Source organism: Equus quagga, chromosome 3, assembly GCF_021613505.1.
Source record: "Equus quagga isolate Etosha38 chromosome 3, UCLA_HA_Equagga_1.0, whole genome shotgun sequence".
In the NCBI taxonomy this organism is placed as follows: domain Eukaryota; kingdom Metazoa; phylum Chordata; class Mammalia; order Perissodactyla; family Equidae; genus Equus; species Equus quagga.
The window spans coordinates 12,191,783-12,209,721 of record NC_060269.1 but is presented as its reverse complement, the minus strand read 5'-3'; the positions used below and the strand labels follow the sequence as shown (position 1 = coordinate 12,209,721).

At 40.2% G+C, this 17,939-nt stretch overlaps 1 protein-coding gene across 1 annotated transcript in view; it reads left to right on the top strand.

Moving 5' to 3' along the window:
* SEC24D (SEC24 homolog D, COPII coat complex component) overlaps positions 1 to 17,939 on the top strand; it is a 100,730-nt gene that overhangs the window by 24,388 nt on the left and 58,403 nt on the right. The window contains exons 7-8 of the mRNA XM_046656664.1: positions 2,276 to 2,387; positions 10,638 to 10,765. Coding sequence (XP_046512620.1) covers positions 2,276 to 2,387; positions 10,638 to 10,765 — 240 coding nt within the window. The remainder of the gene's footprint in view (positions 1 to 2,275; positions 2,388 to 10,637; positions 10,766 to 17,939) is intronic.

Below are 17,939 nucleotides of genomic sequence, written 5' to 3'. Positions count from 1 at the left end.
GTAATGAAATAGCAATGCCAGTTGGTACCTGTTTATGTTCCTATTACCCAAGCAACATGCTTGTGCTAACTAAATAAATTCTTCTTTCTGGAAAGAAAGTTGTAAAGTCATGCTTATTGAACTCCTGTTACCTGCCAGTCCGAGCTAAGTGCTGACAACAACCCTTTTTGTTGGTGGTATCGTCCATGTTTTGAAGGTGAGGAAACTAGTGTCTCCATCAAAACTTTTCCTCACTCTCTTTCTGTATCTGCAGAAGCTGAGTGCTTCCTGGTCCCCTCTTTCTCTCACCACCCAACGTTCGAACAGTTCTCCCTTAAGCAGCCCACCTTAGATGTGCACACACCTTCTTACCTCATTTCTCCCTTACTCTTCTTGCTCATTTATCTCAAGAGAATCATTCTTTTTTTCTCTTTCCTGATTCTGTTTTATGAACCGAGAATACTCTATGTACAGCAGATAATGGTGAAAGTAATTCTACTGGCACATCTTCTGAGGGAAAAAGAAATCTATACGTTTTGAGGTAGCTTAGGCATTCTCAAGAGTCACTGTCTTCAAATTGAAACCCTTTAAGTACCAAGTCACAGACAAAATCTCCATTGAAATTTCTGTGTGTTGTTTAATCCCTAAGCATGTTTTTTGAGAGCATGCATTTGAGGCAAATAAAAAAAACTATAATATATTTTTAAAAATTACTAGAACTGTTATAATACTTCTTACTCTTTCTGTAGTATTCTAGCCACAATGTGGATTAATTTAGAAATGTAATTACCACGTATGACACTGTTCTTTGGAGGCAGTGCTTGGTAAGTTGCAAATGGCTAATTTAAAAATAAACTTTTTGAACTATAGTCTAGTTGAAGACCAAGAACTGTGTTCAATATCTAGATCATCATGGCTTTATCTTTCTTTTGTATTTGACACTTCATTGGTTGAAATGAGTATAATTAATGTGGATAATATAAAAGCTACTCCCATTTTGGATGACCCAGGTTAACCTCGTGGTTGAAATCTATAATGCAATTATAGTGTTTTGATTTTTCTGTTTTCTTCTTGTCTCTGCCCATGGTAGCTTTTAGTCTCATTTGTGTCTTAACAGTAGTTATTTTTGGAGCATATTCTATATCCTTAATTTAATAAGAGTTCAAGTCCTATGAAATTAGAAAGACAGAAATTGTGTAGATTGAAAGGCAGGCTAAATCTATCTCTGATATGCCATAAAACCAATGATATCAGTGCCAACTCGGGCCTGGATTGGGTGAGATGGGAGAGGAAGAGGAGAAGGTAACATTTCAGAGTTTGGGGAAGACAGTTTGCATGTTATCAATAATTTCTTTAGGAATATAAAAAACTGCGTATCCTCCAACGCTGTGTGTTCCAGTCTGGCACCCATCTCATTTCTCCTTCTTTTCCCTCTTTTTGCTCCCTTCTTTTTTTTACCCCCTTGTCTCTTGTCTCTCTTATCCTGTGATGAAAGAAGTGAGTGCTGGGAGAAGGTAAAGAAGAAGAGGAAGATAATTATTAGGATTCCCTCTTGTTTTCTTCCTAACTCCATACTACTAGATTTTGCTCATTATTTTCATCCCTAGACAATTACAACAGAAAGACAAATTCATATCTCTATATTCTTTATCAATAAATATTTTAGTAGAGAATAGGATGTTTCCAAATTAGATGACAAAATATAGGGACTGTTGTTTCTTCTGATTTTATTCATAGGCAGAACCCACGTGAGAACTCTTTATATTGTTTGTTTCTTGTGTCTCAAGGAGCAGGAGTGTGGTGGGGAAACTTGAAAGGAAAATTGAAGATCAAGAGGGATTTGAGGAGACTAGTTAAGGCTTTTTAGGTTATATATTGTAAGTCGTTTCCTCTGAATTTTATGGTTTTTAGCCTTTTAGAGTTTTCTTTAACTGCAAGAAGTATCTTCTTTAATAAAGCTATTTTCAATTTCTTTTCCTACCAGAATCTTTTTTTTTAATTGCTTATCTATGGTCCCAATAAAAAATTGAATAAAAATAAAGTTCTCTGAAGGGTCAGGGTCGGAGCTCAGAGTATTACAGGATAGAATTAGAAACTGCAGATCTAAAACTGTGAAGGTAAGCCACAGCGGAACTGAGGGCATGGTTGGTTCTCATGAGAATTTGATCTGAAATGAACTGAAAGCATTTAGAAAATGCCTATTTTTGTGTGCGTGAATAATGAGAGGGCGGGAGGGAGAGAATATTGGAAAGAATCTTAGCTTCCTTTAACTTGCTCTTGATATCTTATTTATCAGATTCAGGTGATCGAGAATGACAGAGCCACCAGAGGGGGACAAGTTTATGCCACCAACACCAGAGGCCAGGTTCCTCCCCTGGTCACTACAGATTGTGTGATACAAGACCAAGGTATTTATTTTCAATAGTATTTTTGATTGAGGTTTTAACATTTACCACCGTTTTTTTTAAAAGCAAATACACTAACCCCCTTCGATAACACCATCAATGATGGGGAGCCTCTTTATAGCTGATAGTGGGGACCAATTCACCGTCAATCACTCAAGTACTGAGAAGATACTATCAACTGAATTCTAGTCTCTGCTTGTAGAAGTCTAGAGAGTGTCTGGTGCGATATAGTGCAATATATCAGTTTAAGAGAAGTCTTTCTTTTAATGTGTGGGTTTCTATTAGTTCCTACCCTCCTTTGGTTTAATTTATTTACTGCATTGGAGACCTGGCAGGACAGCATGAGCAGAGCTGTAGGGATTGAACACTGAGAAGTCAGCACGCCTGGTTCCAGCTGGAGTGATCTTATTTTTTATTTTCATCAAGTCCTTTAGCATTTGGGTTCTGTTTTCCCACTTTTCAGTTGGGATGGGGAAGGGCTGAGCTCTCTCTCCACTGACTGTTCTGTGTGTGCAGTCAGTTTAATGTATCTGTTCTTGTGCGGGTTTGGTCTTTCTGGGAATATATCATTCTATTGTTTATGGCAAGTTAAAACACAGCCTGATGAGATCTGAAGTCTCAGATTCTGAGTATACTGTTTTAATGGCTCATGTACTCAATCCTAGAAGTATAATTTCGGTACCCAGACAAGCATCTCATCTCAGAGTTATCAAGCCAGCCACGTTCTAGCTGGGGGTGCCCTCTCTGGTCCATCCTCTGTGCTGCCTTCAGTGCTGTCCTTATAGAGCAGGCAACACAGTGAGGCGGAAGGAGCTTTGATTGAGAGCCTTGCACACCCCCCCGCACAGGAATCCAGGCTCCCCTCCTTACTGCTTGTGTGAGCTGTGCTCATCTCACCCTTTGAACCTCAGTGTCACCTCTGTAAAATGGGAGGATTAAGACCTGCCCTGCAGGGCCAGGGTAAGGCTTAGAGGTGACTCTGTGTGTGTGTGTGTTCATGTAAGTATGCTCATGTGTATGCAGGGTGCTTGACATGTAGAAGGGTTTAATATAAATTACGGATGATGTTATTGTTTTAGATATTAATATTAAAACACAATTCACATTACGTTATTTCCTATTCTAAAAATAATTTGTCCCTTATTACTTGCAGAATCCATTCAAACTTGTTAGTTGAGTTCCCATTAGTAAAGCATGTAGGACTTGGTATATAGTAAGTTGGACCTATGTGAAATTTCTGATATTTTCCTATCATTGTTGATCCACAAAAATGGCAATTTCGGGGCCAGCCCGGTGGCGCAGCGGTTAAGTTCGCACGTTCCGCTTCTCGGCGGCCTGGGGTTCGCCGGTTCAGATCCCGGGTGCACACATGGCACCGCTTGGTGTTCTGTACTGTAGTAGGCATCCCACGTATAAAGTAGAGGAAGATGGGCACGATGTTAGCTCAGAGCCAGGCTTCCTCAGCAAAAAAGAGGACTGGCAGTAGTTAGCTCAGGGCTAATCTTCCTCAAAAAAAAAAAAAAGGCAATTTCATTTTAATCTAATAGTATGTTACATAAGTGCTTTTAATATTTATTTGTTCATTTAGTATTTTAAATAAATATGAAATAGTATTTGAGGCTCCTTACAACCTAAATAATATTCCTGAACAGCCTCATCTCCCACCTTTTCCTCCTTTATGTCTGCCTCAGGTTTCCCACTCATCCTTCCCCTCGTGTCTCTGATTCTCACTTTGTGCTATTTTCTCTGCAACAGACTACGGACTGTTTATTGTTGGCCGTTGTATTCCTAGACACTCACCTGGTATCTAGAACATAATGGTTGCCCAGTACATATTCCTGAACAAATGTCCTTGGAATATATAACTGTCACCCATTTACTTGGGAAATTCTTAGTTCGTCCAAACTCAGCTTAAATTTTTTCTTTGAAATCTCCAATTGCTTCCCCTACAGTGCTTCGCATACACTTCCATTATAGCCCCATCCCGTTAGATTTTACTGTGGTTTGGGTCTGTCTTTCCCAAGAGACTGTGAGCTACCTGGGGGCAGGGCCCCACTTGTTCATTCATTCATTCACTCATTGATGCATGCATTTAGCAAGTACTTATTCAGTACCCATTACTATTGTGGTTTATGTTTATAAGTGCTTGCTATGCATCAAGACAATCTTCTCAACACTTTATCTGGATTAGTTCATTTAATCTGCCCTATAACTTTATGAGATAGGCATTAATATCATCCTCATTTTATAGAGTGTGAAACTAAGGGACAGTGTGCTTAGGTGACTTACCCAAGATGCATAGCTAGCAGGAAGCAAAGCTAGAATTTGAACCCCAGCATTCTGATGCTAGAACCCATATTCTTAACCAATCACCTGCTGCCTCTATTCAGAAATAAAAGACAAGCTTCTATTTTTAAATGAGTACACAATCTGGCAGGGAAAAATATAACTAAATATTAATACAGTGTGGTAAATGTTGTAGAAGGATAAAAAGCATATTGCCATGGGAACCTAAATGTGAAGTAACTAACCAGATAACTCACCCAGCCTATCCTGCTGGAGTGGGGACAGCCAAGCCGAGCCTTGAGTGAGCACGTGTAAACCAGAGGAGAAGTGGGGAGATTGCGAGAGGAAAAGGGTGCCAGGCAGAGGAGGTGGACTACGTGAAAGCATGGCGGCTGGAGAGAGCATGCATATTAAGGAACAGCACATGCAGAGTTCTTTGTGACTTTTGTTTTGTTTTGTTTTCTTTTTGAACTTACAGATGATTTTTTTTATTGTGATTAAGTACACGTAAAGTAAAATTTGCCATTTTAACCATTTTTGAGCGTACAGCTCAGTGGCATTAATTATATTCATGATGTTATGCAACCCTCGTTATTGTCTATTTCCAGAACATTTTGATCATCCTACACTGAAACTCTGTCCCCGTTAAACAGTAACTCCCCAGTCTTCCACCCCACCAGTCCCTGGTATCCTTTATTCTACTTTCTGTGTCTATGAATTTGCCTATTCTGGGCACCTCATGTAAGTGGAATCATACAATATTTGTCCTTTTGTGTCTGGCTTATTTCACTTAGCATAATATTTTCAAGGTTCATCCGTGTTGTAGCATTTATCAGAATTTCGTTCTTTTTTAAGGCTGAGTAATATTCACTTTTATGTATATACATTTTGTTTATCCATTTGTCTATTGAAGGACATTTGTGCGGTTTCCACCTTTTGGCTGTTGTGAATAGCCATAGCAGCTGTGTGGCTGCAGCGAACATCAATGTACAAACATCTTTTTGAGTCCCTGCTTTCAATTCCTTTGGGTCTGTTCCTGGAAGTGGACTTGCTGGATCCTATGGTACATGTAAGGAAAGACTGCGAAGGGAGGAGTAGGAAGAGAAGGAAGGACTAGCGAGGTGGTGGGGTCCAGATCATCATCATCTCTCCTTAGCCTGCAGCCCAGCCCCTGGCAAGAAGAGAGAGCTGCCCTGGAATGGAGCCCTGAATTGGCCCAGTCACACCCCTTTGCTGTGAAGCCCCTTGTCTGGCCTGGCTTATGAGCTAACACTTACTAGTACATGGTTTAGGATGTAGCCCAAGGATCTCAGATGTGCAAAAATTCACAGACATAAATAGAATATAGAGTCAGAAGGAACCTTGGCCTTCATTTGCTCAGCTCTCCCACTTTGCAGATATGAGGGCACTAAGGCCCAGGGAGGTTACGTGACTTGTCCACGGCCATGCAGCTGGCTAGCGGTGGAGCCAATAAAGAAAAGCACCTACTTTACAAGTATTACTCCTTTGCCTTTGGCTACGGGATCTAATTTAGGACTCAACTTGTCCCTTGGTTCTATGCTTCTGCCCATCTTACGAGACCGTGTTCAAGCACCTCATCATTTGTGTAGTCACCTCTGATCCACATGGCCGCCTCTTAATCGATTTGCTCTTCTGTAGTACTTACCATGATTTGTTGCAGTTATCTGTTTTTATTATCACTCTTTCCTACTAGTCCTTGAAATCAGAGGCTTCACTTTCTTGTCTCTCTAAGCCCCTAGTATGGGGCTTAGCTTCATAAACATTTGTTGAATGAACAATGTATTGAATGTTTTTCACTCAGATTATCCCATAGTGCTCTTTATTAAGCATCTCAAAGAGTTTTGAATATTAATTACTGAGATTGTTAAGTTATCTACTATAGCCATATCTCTCGTACCCCACTTTTGCATACCTGTGTATATAAAAACACTCAATTGCTTTTTAAAAATTTTATTCTTTGTGTGCATTATCTTCCTGAAACAAAAGTTTGTTTAGTCACCGTCATGAGCTCATTCATATGCATATTTCCCTGTAAAAAAAAACCATTTAAAGATAACAAATACTTGATTTCAATATGTTATTGGTAATTTTAACTAGTAAAAATTGAGTGCAATTAAAAATTAAAATATTCCAAAATTCTTATTTCACAGTCTGTATAAAATTGTGTGATGATAATGAGGAAGATTTTGTCTAAGTTATATGAAATAAACAATAACAGGGGTTGAAGCATATTCACATTTATTACTTTCTTTTTCTTCTATTCCTGCTCCCCAAACTCTTGTTTTACCCTGTATTAGTATTCACTTGGAATCTTACGGCAGTGGACCAGTCTTCCTGTCTCTAATTTTTTCCTGCTCCCAGAAGCTGTCTGCTACATTCTGGGTAGTTTAGTTTTCTTCAAGTATTTATGTGATCATCTTGCCCTTGCTGAAAAAAATGTCGCATCATTGCTCATGGGCAAACAGGACTGGCTTAACACCTCATCCAAAATTCACAGCTTTCATGACCTGGACCCAACTTATCTGGGATACAGTAGAGGATTGTGAGAGGGTCTGGTACCACTTTTGTCACTTACTAACCTTTTGACCTTTGGCAAGTCACTTAACCTCCTGGGGTCTCAGTTTTCTTCTCTGCAAAATGGGGTCCTAAGGGTGTCAATCTCCTAGCGCTATTGTGAGACTAAAATGAGTTTACACGTGACATGACATGTTTATAGTGATGCCTGACACATTGGCACGTACTGTTGTTATTGTTATCCTTGTTGTTGGTACCACCTTTCTGCCGTCTCTCAGACCCTCTGCCGCAGAGCCCCAAACCGGATTCAGCCTGCAGTCATGTTAATTTGTCGTACACAATATTTTGTTTTGTTTCTCTTTGAAGTAGTTGCCATGATGTAAAAATCAGAATATTTTATGTGAAAAAATATTTATAATAGAAATATTTATAAATAGAAATATTTATAATAGAAATATTCCTATTTCTAGCTGGTCCTGTAAAACACATAAAATCTGGCAATAATCGATTGAAGATGAAAAGAAGAAACTCAGCTTTCTTAGGTGCAACCTTCCACTCATTCTGGGCCCACTTGTACAGCAGCACACGGCCCAACAGGCTCCCAGCCCGCTGCAGCATCTGTTTGAACTCAGGACCACGAACTTCCCAGCGCCCTGTACCCCCTGAGTCCTCTCACTTTTCTACTCCAATTAGTCACTGCTTCATACTCTCTCCTGAGATCTGGGACGCCTCCTCTCCTATCCCTTTCTTTTAGCTGCTCTTAATTCCTCCTTTCTGAGAAAACTGCACAATCAGAAGAGAGCTTCCAGGGATTCTCCATCACATCCAGCCCCTGTGTCATGTGCCCCTGCTTCTGGCCATAAAGGAGCGACCTGTGCTCTGGCCGAGAGCCAGCCTCTCCCACTGTGCACCACTCCAGTGTATTCTTACCATAAGTCTCCTCTCGTTCTCTCATATTATTGGTGTTTCTCTTTTTACAGGATTATTCCCATCTTTTTAAAAAAGCCTTCTCCTATCTGAAAAAATACGAATGTTTTCTTGATCCACTTCCTATACCAGTCCCCCCTCTATTCTTTGCTCCCCTCCATAGCAAAACTTGAAAGGATAATTGCCAAGTCCCCCCCTTTCTTTCTCTCTTAAACTCTCTCTAAGCAGACCCCCCCCCCCCCAACTGCCCCATTCCACCAAAACTCTCTCTTCCTCCAGCTCACCAGACATTTCTCGTTTTTATCCTTCTCAATCCTTTAGCTGGTTTCCCATTTCCTCTGACTTCTTTATGTTGGAGGACACAGGGCCCAGTCCTCAGGCGTCTTTTCTTCTCTGGCCACGATGATTCCTTTGGTGGTTGTCGTCTAGTTTTGTGGCTTCAAATACTGTGGAGATGCCAAGAACCCCCAAATGTGTATTGCCAGCCCAGCTTTCCACCCAGTGCCCAGACTCACATATTGAATTGTCTACTCAACATCACTTGTGATTGCTTAATAGATTTCCCAAATTCCATGTGTCCAAAGTCAGATTCCCAGATTCCTGATCTCTGCCCATGTGTACCCATTGAAGACCCCGTCCCTGCAGCCCTTCTCGTTTCATTTCATGGCAACTTCATGCTTCTGGTTCCTCAGGACAAAAACTTTGGAGTCATCCCTGACCCTCTCTTTCTTTCACACCTCCTGTCTTTTCACCTCATACGTCATGCCCATCAACGAGTAAGTCACTGTCCCTTCAAAAATCTGTCCAGACTCTGGCCACCTGTCAACACCTCTGCTGCTATCAGGCTGGTCCCTGCCGGCAGCATTTCTCACTGGTTGCTGCACAGCCTCCAAACTTGTCTCTCTGGTTCTCTTCCTCCCCATTGCGGTCTGTTCTCAAAACCATAGGCAGAGTGAGCCTAGGTCAGATCATGACACGCTTCTGCTCAAAAGCCAGCAGTGGCTCCCCGTTTCACTCGGAGTGAAAAGTGGAGGATTTCAAATGGTCTCAAGCATCTACCTGATCTGGTTTCTGCTACTTCTCTGAACTCCTTACCAGCTGCTGTGCCCCACTTGTGCTCCATTCCAGCCGCACAGGCCGCCTGATGTCCCTCCACCAGGCCAGGCGTGCCCTACCTGCAGGTACCTGCCTGGGTAAATCCCTCGCCTCCTTGGAGTCGTTGCTCAAATGTTACCTTTTAAATAAGGCCTACTCTGTAACTATTTAAAATTGTAGTCTGCCTCCCACTATGGTACCCCTTAACCGCATGTGCTTTTTTCATAGCATTTATCATCTTCTGATGGCCTATGTAACTCACTCATTTATTAGGTTTACCGTTTATTGTCTCTCTAAGAACACATGCTCTACAGGGAAGCTCTTAGGCCAGACCTCAGTACGTGTTCGTTTGATGATTACGTTCTTTTGATCATAATGTATTATAATTTAATTTCAAAATTTATTTTAGATAAGTTATTCTAGTGATTCAAAAATATTCTTCATGCCATGGATATTGTTTTAATACTCATGTATGCCATGAAATAAAGATACTTGGTCAGAAAACCTAATGTATATTAAAAATAGATTAGGGTGTTTTTAAAAATAAGATTTCTAGTGGCTGGCCCGGTGGCCGAGTTGTTAAGTTTGCGCGCTCTGCTTGGTTGGCCCAGGGTTTCGCTGGTTCGGATCCTGGGCGCGGACATGACACCACTCATCAGGCCATGCTGAGGCGGCGTCCCACATGCCAGAACTAGGAGGACCCACAACTAAAATATACAACTATATACTGGGGGGATTCGGGGAGAAAAAGCAGAAAAGAAAAAAAGAAGATTGGCAACAGTTGTTAGCTCAGGTGCCAATCTTTAAAAAAAAAAAAAAGGATTTCTAGTACAAGTAGAATTTTCATTTCTAATTCAGTTCCCAAGTTTAGAAAAAAAACCCGTCAAATGGTATCATGTTTGACAAAATATCACTTGCAGATATGAAATGGTGTTCAAATCCTTACCTTTTCCATAGCAGATGTGGTGATAGAAGAGGATGAAGAACAAATTTTATTCTTTCATGTTTTTGTGCCTTTGCTTTATTTCTTCCATTGAGTGTAAACACCCCTCAAGTCTGTGAGTTGACTATTAAGACCCTGTTTATAATAATAATAATAATAATAGTAAAATATGTAATATACTACATATAATAAAATATATTACATATAATATAATAATAATTAAAGCACCTCTTTTATATTTTTTGCACTAGGATTCAGAGTGTTTTATTTCACAAAAAACCTATAGTTTGCCTAGAATATAGATTGTAGAATTGCACAGTACTGCCCTTCTTCTGTTTTGACAATCATGAAGAAAGTTTTACAAATGAGGCAATGCATTGTCTAGAAGTACCTTTATAAATATTTAAATAGTGTGGGGTAGATTTTTTTCTAAGCACATTTTAAGTGTATCCCTTTGCATGTTTCAGGCAATGCTAGTCCTCGATATATCCGTTGCACGACATACTGTTTCCCGTGCACGTCAGATATGGCCAAGCAAGCTCAGATTCCGTTAGCTGCTGTCATCAAACCCTTTGCCACGATTCCTTCAAATGAGGTAAGAATGATAAAAAATAGCAATTCAGTAACTTGCCAATTCCAAAATTCTCTTTTCATCATTTCTTATCCATTATTCTGTATTATAAATAGAAAACTGAAGTATATTTATATAATGCAGAAACGTCTAGTCATTCAATTCATTAGGAAGCCAAAAATCTGCTAAGCTATGTTTTTCAGCAACCTTTATACCAGATACTGATGGACTGGGTCACTTTTTGGCCTGTTGTAACAATGCACATATACAGAAAATACCGAATGTCACAGAGTGACCAATACAAAGACCTCTTGGGTGGCCCTTATGCGCAGGGCCCCACCTTCTAGGTGTTCTGGTGGAGGAAGATAACAGAGCCTGAAGGCCTTGGTCTTACTACATCTGCTTTAATAATCACTGGGCCAAGATGCTCAGAAACTCCTCCTTAAAGTCAGTATGATTGGGAAGCATGAGGTAAAGAAATCCTGTATGTTTAGACTTGGAAAGATGTACCCAATCTATAGTTAAGGGGGAAAAAAGGTAAGAAATGGTATATATTTAAAATTTCTGATATTAGGATGCTGTTAGTGGATCTTGTGATCAAGGCGTCTGCCCTACCCTGCTGCCATTCCTCCTATTGATGCCCCTGAGTGATGGATACCTGCGTGCACGCAGAGACACAAGGCACCATGGCAGAGCTAGTCAAAGAGGAGGTGAGGAAGGGCTTTGCGTCTGGCTGGAGCTTTGACCGTGACCCCATTGCGCTAGTTCAGTAAGCTGGGCTGAACCCTGGATTGCTTTTGCTGTGCTAAAGGCCAGAGCCTCAAATGCTTTTCCCAACTTAAACCTCAGCTTAGCTTTAATGATCCTGTGAGGCTGGCTGATCTAGTGTACACCTAGCAGCACCTGAGCAAGAGGCAGAGCCTTCATAAGAGAGAGCAGATGTGTCCCTTTCTTGGGCTGGCCATGCCAGCTCATGTGGAGGTAAAGTGGCATGGGGTCGGGGAGGGGCCTGCTTTACGCCACCTCAGAGAACGAAGCAAGAGAAGAGAGATGGTGTCCATGGAGACAGTGGCTTTCATCCCCTTTGAGATGACCACTCACTCTCCTGATGAATGTAGCAGAATGCCGCTTTCTCTTCTTTTGGCGAGTAGGGTGAATGGTTAGAGTTGGCCATGGAAGAGGCATTGGGCTGTTCCTAGAAGCCAGTCTTACGTGCAGTGTGGTTTCATGTTTGTAAATCAAGAAGTACGTTCAGTATTTACTTTACTTATTTTAAGTAGAGTCTCTTATGTGATGGTCCCAGAAATTTAATATAATGCCCATAAAGTCCCCTTGAAAATCACTGACTTAATAAGGTAGACCAATATGTAATGACAAAGAATTCCCTGCTATATGTAATGTGTGTGTGTGTTAAACAACTTAACTAGAAGTATGTTTTAGCTATTTTCAGCATATTATGAAAATTTTCAGACATACAGAAAATTTGAAAGAATTTCACAGTGGACATCTCTATACCTGCCCCCTAGATTCTACCATTAACGTTTAACCATTCTTGTTTTATCTCATGTTGATCCATTTGTGCATCAATCCATCTTTTTTTATGCATTTCAGAGTCAATGCACCATCAGTACACTTCCCCCTAAATAGTCCAACACGCATTATTATTAACCAGAGTTCACTATTCACTTACAGATTATTTTTCCTTTTGAGGCAAAATTTATTCACAGTAAAATGCACATATCTTAAGTAAACGTTTACTGAATTTTGACAAATAATACAGCTGTGTAACCCAAAGCCCTGTCAAGCTATGGAGCGTTACTGTTACCCTAGAAAGTTCTCTCATGCGCCTTCCCGGTCAACCTCCCACCCTTCTCACAGCCTCCCTCCCCGGCAACCATTGTTCTGATTTTTCCCCACCATAGATTTATTTTGCCTCTTCTAGGTCCTCATGTAAATAAACTTGTAGAGTATGCATTCTTTTGTGTAAGGTTTCTCCCACTCAGCATAGTGTTTTAGAGAGCCGTAAATATGTTATTGCATGTCTCAGTAGTTTGTTCCGTTTTTATTGCTGACTAGCATTTCTTTGTATGGATGGACCAGTTTGTTTATCTAGCCTTCTGGTGATGGACAGCTAGGCTGTTTCTAGTTTTTGGCTTTTGTGAAAAGCTTCTGTAAATATTCTTACAAGTCCTTCTGTGGACATATATTCACTTGTCTTGGATTAATACCTGTGAATAGATTGCTGGCCCATGGGGTACGCGTTCATTTAGTTTTATAAGAAACTGCCAGACCATTTTCCAAAGTGGTTGTACCATTTTACAGTCCTGCCAACATTGTATCAGAGTTCTAGTTGCTCTATATCCTCTCCAACATTTGGTGTTGTTGCCTTTTTAATTTTAACAGTTCTGATGGCTGTGTGTGGACAATGGCTTTCATCCCCACTTTCATCAGTAGTACCCATGAAATGTTATTTTTATTTCAATTTTTACACTTTGAACAAGATTTTTATTCAAAAAAGTACTGGTGAATAATATCATACTCATGTACATACCACTCATCATTAACAAAGTTAATATTTTGTCATATTTGCTTAAGATAATTTTATGAGAATTAAAACTTCACAGCTGGACCAGCCCAGTGGCACAGTGGTTAAGTTCGCACATTCTGCTTCGGTGGCCTGGGGTTCGCCAGTTTGGATCCTGAGTGCGGACCTATGCATCCCTTCTCAGGCCATGCTGTGGTAGGCATCCCATATAAAATAGAGGAAGATGGGCACGGATGTTAGCTGAGGGCTAGTCTTCCTCAGCAAAAAGAGGAGGATTGACAGCCGATGGTAGCTCAGGGCTAATCTTCCTCAAAAAAAACAAAAAAAAACTCCACAGCATCATGTGGTGTCTCTTTTCATCAGACCATTCCTCTCCCTCCCTCTCCTTCAGGGGCAAGCACTACAATAAATTTGGTATGTGTCCTCCCTATATGTAATTTTGTGTATTCACTTCATGCACATGTGTCCATAATAATATGTAGTGTTCTTTTTTGCTTTTTAATGAATCAATTACTTTTAAAAAAGTAAAACGTAAACATTCAAAAGATGAAAAGGGTATATACAATGAGAAAAGGTCCCTTTCTACTCTCCACCTTCACCTTTACAGATAACCTTTACCTACTTTTTATAATTCCTTCTACAAATGAAAAATGAGTATACCAACATATAAGTATCCACACTTTAAAAAAAAATATATAAATGATAATCTAGGACACACACTGTCTGTACTCTTCTTTTTTCAGTTAGTATGTCTGGCACTCCTTCCGTGTCGCTACCTATAGAGCTGCCTTATTTCTAACAGCTGCATAGCATGATATGATAATAAGACAAACACTATTGTAACTATATCTATCAATTTGAAGATGCAGACAGATGTCAGAAATGTGAAAAATTTAAAATATGAATGCTAAAATCAAGGGAAATGGATTAACATGAATGTGTTTGGAAGAATGTTCTACCAAACCCTTGACACATCTTCTCCTGGGGGGAGCTATGCACTCTCTGCCTCGTCCCTTCCTATGCTGTCTGCATCTTTTTACGGTGATCTTCTATGATCTTCATAATCAGGAGAAGGTAACATTTCTACCTTGAACGAAACCTAGGCAGCAGGTTGATTGCGTATCAATATGGGATGCTTGGGATTTATGCCCCTGGGCAGTGTTAGTTTCAGGGCACCTTGTTCGTGGCAATGAATTTGCACAGTTTTCAGCTGCATGCTGACAAAAACTCTCCTCCCTCCCTATCCCCTCCCCAGAAGACAGCTGAGGTCAAGTGTGCGTGGAACACAACTCAACAGGTATTCGTATCCAAAACCAGAATCCACGACCACCTTCTTGTCATCACCAGTTAGTACTGACGATGAAATTATTCAGCGACGCATTCCCAAAAATAGAACCTGGTATTTAGTTTTTTGGTTGACAAAAGCTTTCAAGCATTAGTTCAAGGCTCCCCCCAAAATGCATATACACATTTCATATACACGTTGAATGTCCGTGTGCTTTCTATTTTCCAAACTTGTTTGATCTAATCAAACAAACAACTCCCTCCCCACCAGCTCACCAGCAGGAGGTTTTCCTTTAGTGAAAAGAAAACTTATGCTGCATTTTAGTCTCTGTGCTTTCCAAAGTCATAAATGGATGAGTTTAGAGTGGTGGCTTATTTTTGGAGTCTGACTTAGGGAGAAGCTCTACTTGAGAAAATAACACGCTCTCTTCTTTTAATGTTGCTAGAGGCTCTGCATAGTGAGCAGGTAAATGTATCCTGATAGTACTATTTTCCCTATTGAAGCTCTTTCTACAGAAGCCCTTCCTTTTTCCTTCGACCTTCAAGAGCAAGATTGCTCTGAATATACCATATATATTACCATATATTTTTATTTGTTGAAATAGAGGTAAAAAATGAGAAATGTGAAAGGGATGCTAAAATACCAGAAAGCAGTCCCTAAAGGTGGTACTCTCAAAAGAATTGTCTTCCTCCCTGAACATTAACTGGACCTAGGAGAGCCACTGGCATTAGGGACCCACCATTGCTACACCACCCCCGCCAGCTGGATGGGAGTCTGTGTCAGCAAAGATTTGGGCCTTCTTCACAGCCCCTCCTCTGTGGCTTCCATGACACTTTCCCTACCTCACAGACAGGGAACCTTTTAGTTCCCTTTGTTGTTTTCCTGACGTCTGCTGTTGGGATTCGTCAAGGTGTGGACTTGGGATCTCCGTTCTCCTCTCTTCTTTCTTTAGACTCTCTATCCCCCCCGAAGACTGCATATCATCTGTAGCAGCAGCTGCTCTTACTGATGAGAATAATAACAGTCAAAAAACGTAGACAGCACTTAATGAGCACAATTTTCAGTTTTTACTGTATGTTTATTTATTTAATCATCACATCGACCTATTTATTATCCCATTTTTGATGCAATGAAATGAGCCACAGAATTAGGTAACTTGTTAAGGTCAACAGCTACTGAGTAGCAGAGCCAGGTTACAACCCGGGCAGTCTGACTGCCTTAACTCTTGGAGTCCTTAACTCGAAGTCACCGAAGTCACCGTGTTGTTACTCCCCCTCATCTGCTCCCACTTCCTCAGCCCCGTATGCAGACATCCAAATGCTTTTCTGAAATCTCTCCTTGGGCACCTCATAGAAACCTCAAACTTAACATATTCAAAAGCTAATTTCTGACCTCTGTGCTCCTGTTCATTCTTCCACCTATCCATAAATGGCACTGTAATTTATTTAATTACCTAAGCCAGAAACCCAAAACTAAACAATTATAGTTAATAACAGAAAATGAGGGACATGCTGAGTTTTGATATTTATCACCTATAATCAAGGAAATAAGTTTTAAAGTATATTTCTTAGAGGTAAATGGATTACATGAATACAGTTATTCTCCACATGCATAGCATTTTATTTGCCTCTATAATAAATGACTCCTCCTTAGGGATAGTAAAATTTTAGGATTTTATTCCTTATCTGGCTAATATTGCCATCATTACTGCAATTAAAAAAAAGATACCCTTAAAGATCTCCTGATTTGGCATCTATCAAAAGGATTTATTTAGTGCAGATTTTTCTTAAGTTGGTTCTGTTGTTTGACAGAACCTTGTAAAGCATGCCATTGTGTTAGCAACGACCTATAAAAATAAACCTACCCCGAGCAGGGATGATCAGAGAATGTTCCCTGTGAGCATTTGCTTTGGAGATGTGAGATGTATGCTATTTCCAAGGGCATATCGATGTCATCATTGTTTAATATTTCAGAGTCCTTACCATAATTTTAATTTTTTGTGAGTGTTTCAGGTGAAACCCATTGCCACTTTCAATATAATTAAGTATGAGGTATTTCTTCAGCAAAAGTAATAGGTTATCTTGTGAGCTTTTTGGTTTAGTCCTCTGTGATTTTATTTTATTTTATTTTATTTTTGAGGAAGATTAGCCCTGAGCTAACATCTGCTACCAATCCTCCTCTTTTTGCTGAGGAAGATTGGCCCTGAGCTAACATCCCTGCCCATCTTCCTCTACTCTACATGTGGGACGCCTGCCACAGCATGGCTTGAGAAGCAGTGGGTAGGTCCACACCTGGGACCCGAACCAGTGAACCCTGAGCTCCCAAAGTGGAGTGTGTGAACTTAACCACTGTGCCACCAGACCAGCCCCCTGTGATTTTATTTTTGATGCTCTATTTTAAGAACTGAGGTAGAAATGGTATAGATTTCCTATGCAAAAGGATTGAAGATTATACTTGATTTAATTTTGCATTTTCTTTAAAATAGGAAATATTTACATTTTGGACAACTACATACATCTAATTATACATGAAATTAAGTAATTTCACCTATAAACCAGATGGCAGAAGCTTTTACTCCATCTGTGACTAGATTCAGGAATATCTGTAGATATTTTTGTAGATTATAGACGGATATATTAGTCAAAGTCATTTCCTTTCTTATTGAATTAATTAGTGCAGATAAACTTTTATCCAAGACTTTAAATTTCGCTTGATTTATAATCCCTTACTTATTCTGTGCTAGGAACTGAGGTGGACTTTAGGGATAAGGAGAAAAACAAGACTGACTACTTGCGTCTAGGACTTACAGAAAATCTGGGAGCACACAGCTAAGGTTTGTGCAATGTGAGAAAGGCTCTGAGAGGGGTAACTTCGTTCTATGAGGTTTACTTTCAGGGAAGTTTTACCTTACTTACGACTTAATGAATAAAGAAGTCTGTTCTGTTATTAAATACTGTTTAAATTCTTTTTTCTTAGTGATTGTTCATATTCTGATAGATTTAGTAGATGTGAGAAGATGCCATTGGAAAGAAAAAGGAATGGATGTCAACGAACTGACAAGTGGGGTTAACAAGAAAGGCAAAGACATGGGGCTGGCCCTGTGGCACAGCGGTTAAGTGCGCACATTCCGCTTTGGTGGCCTGGGGTCTGCTGGTTCGGATCCCAGGTGCAGGCATGGCACTGCTTGGCAAGCCATGCTGTGACAGGCGTTCCACATATAAAGTAGAGGAAGATGGGCACAGATGTTAGCTCAGGGCCAGTCTTCCTCAGCAAAAAGAGGAGGATTGGCAGATGTTAGCTCAGGGCTGATCTTCCTCAAAAAAAAAAAACAAAGAAAGAAAGAAAGAAAGGAAAAGACTGTCAGAGAA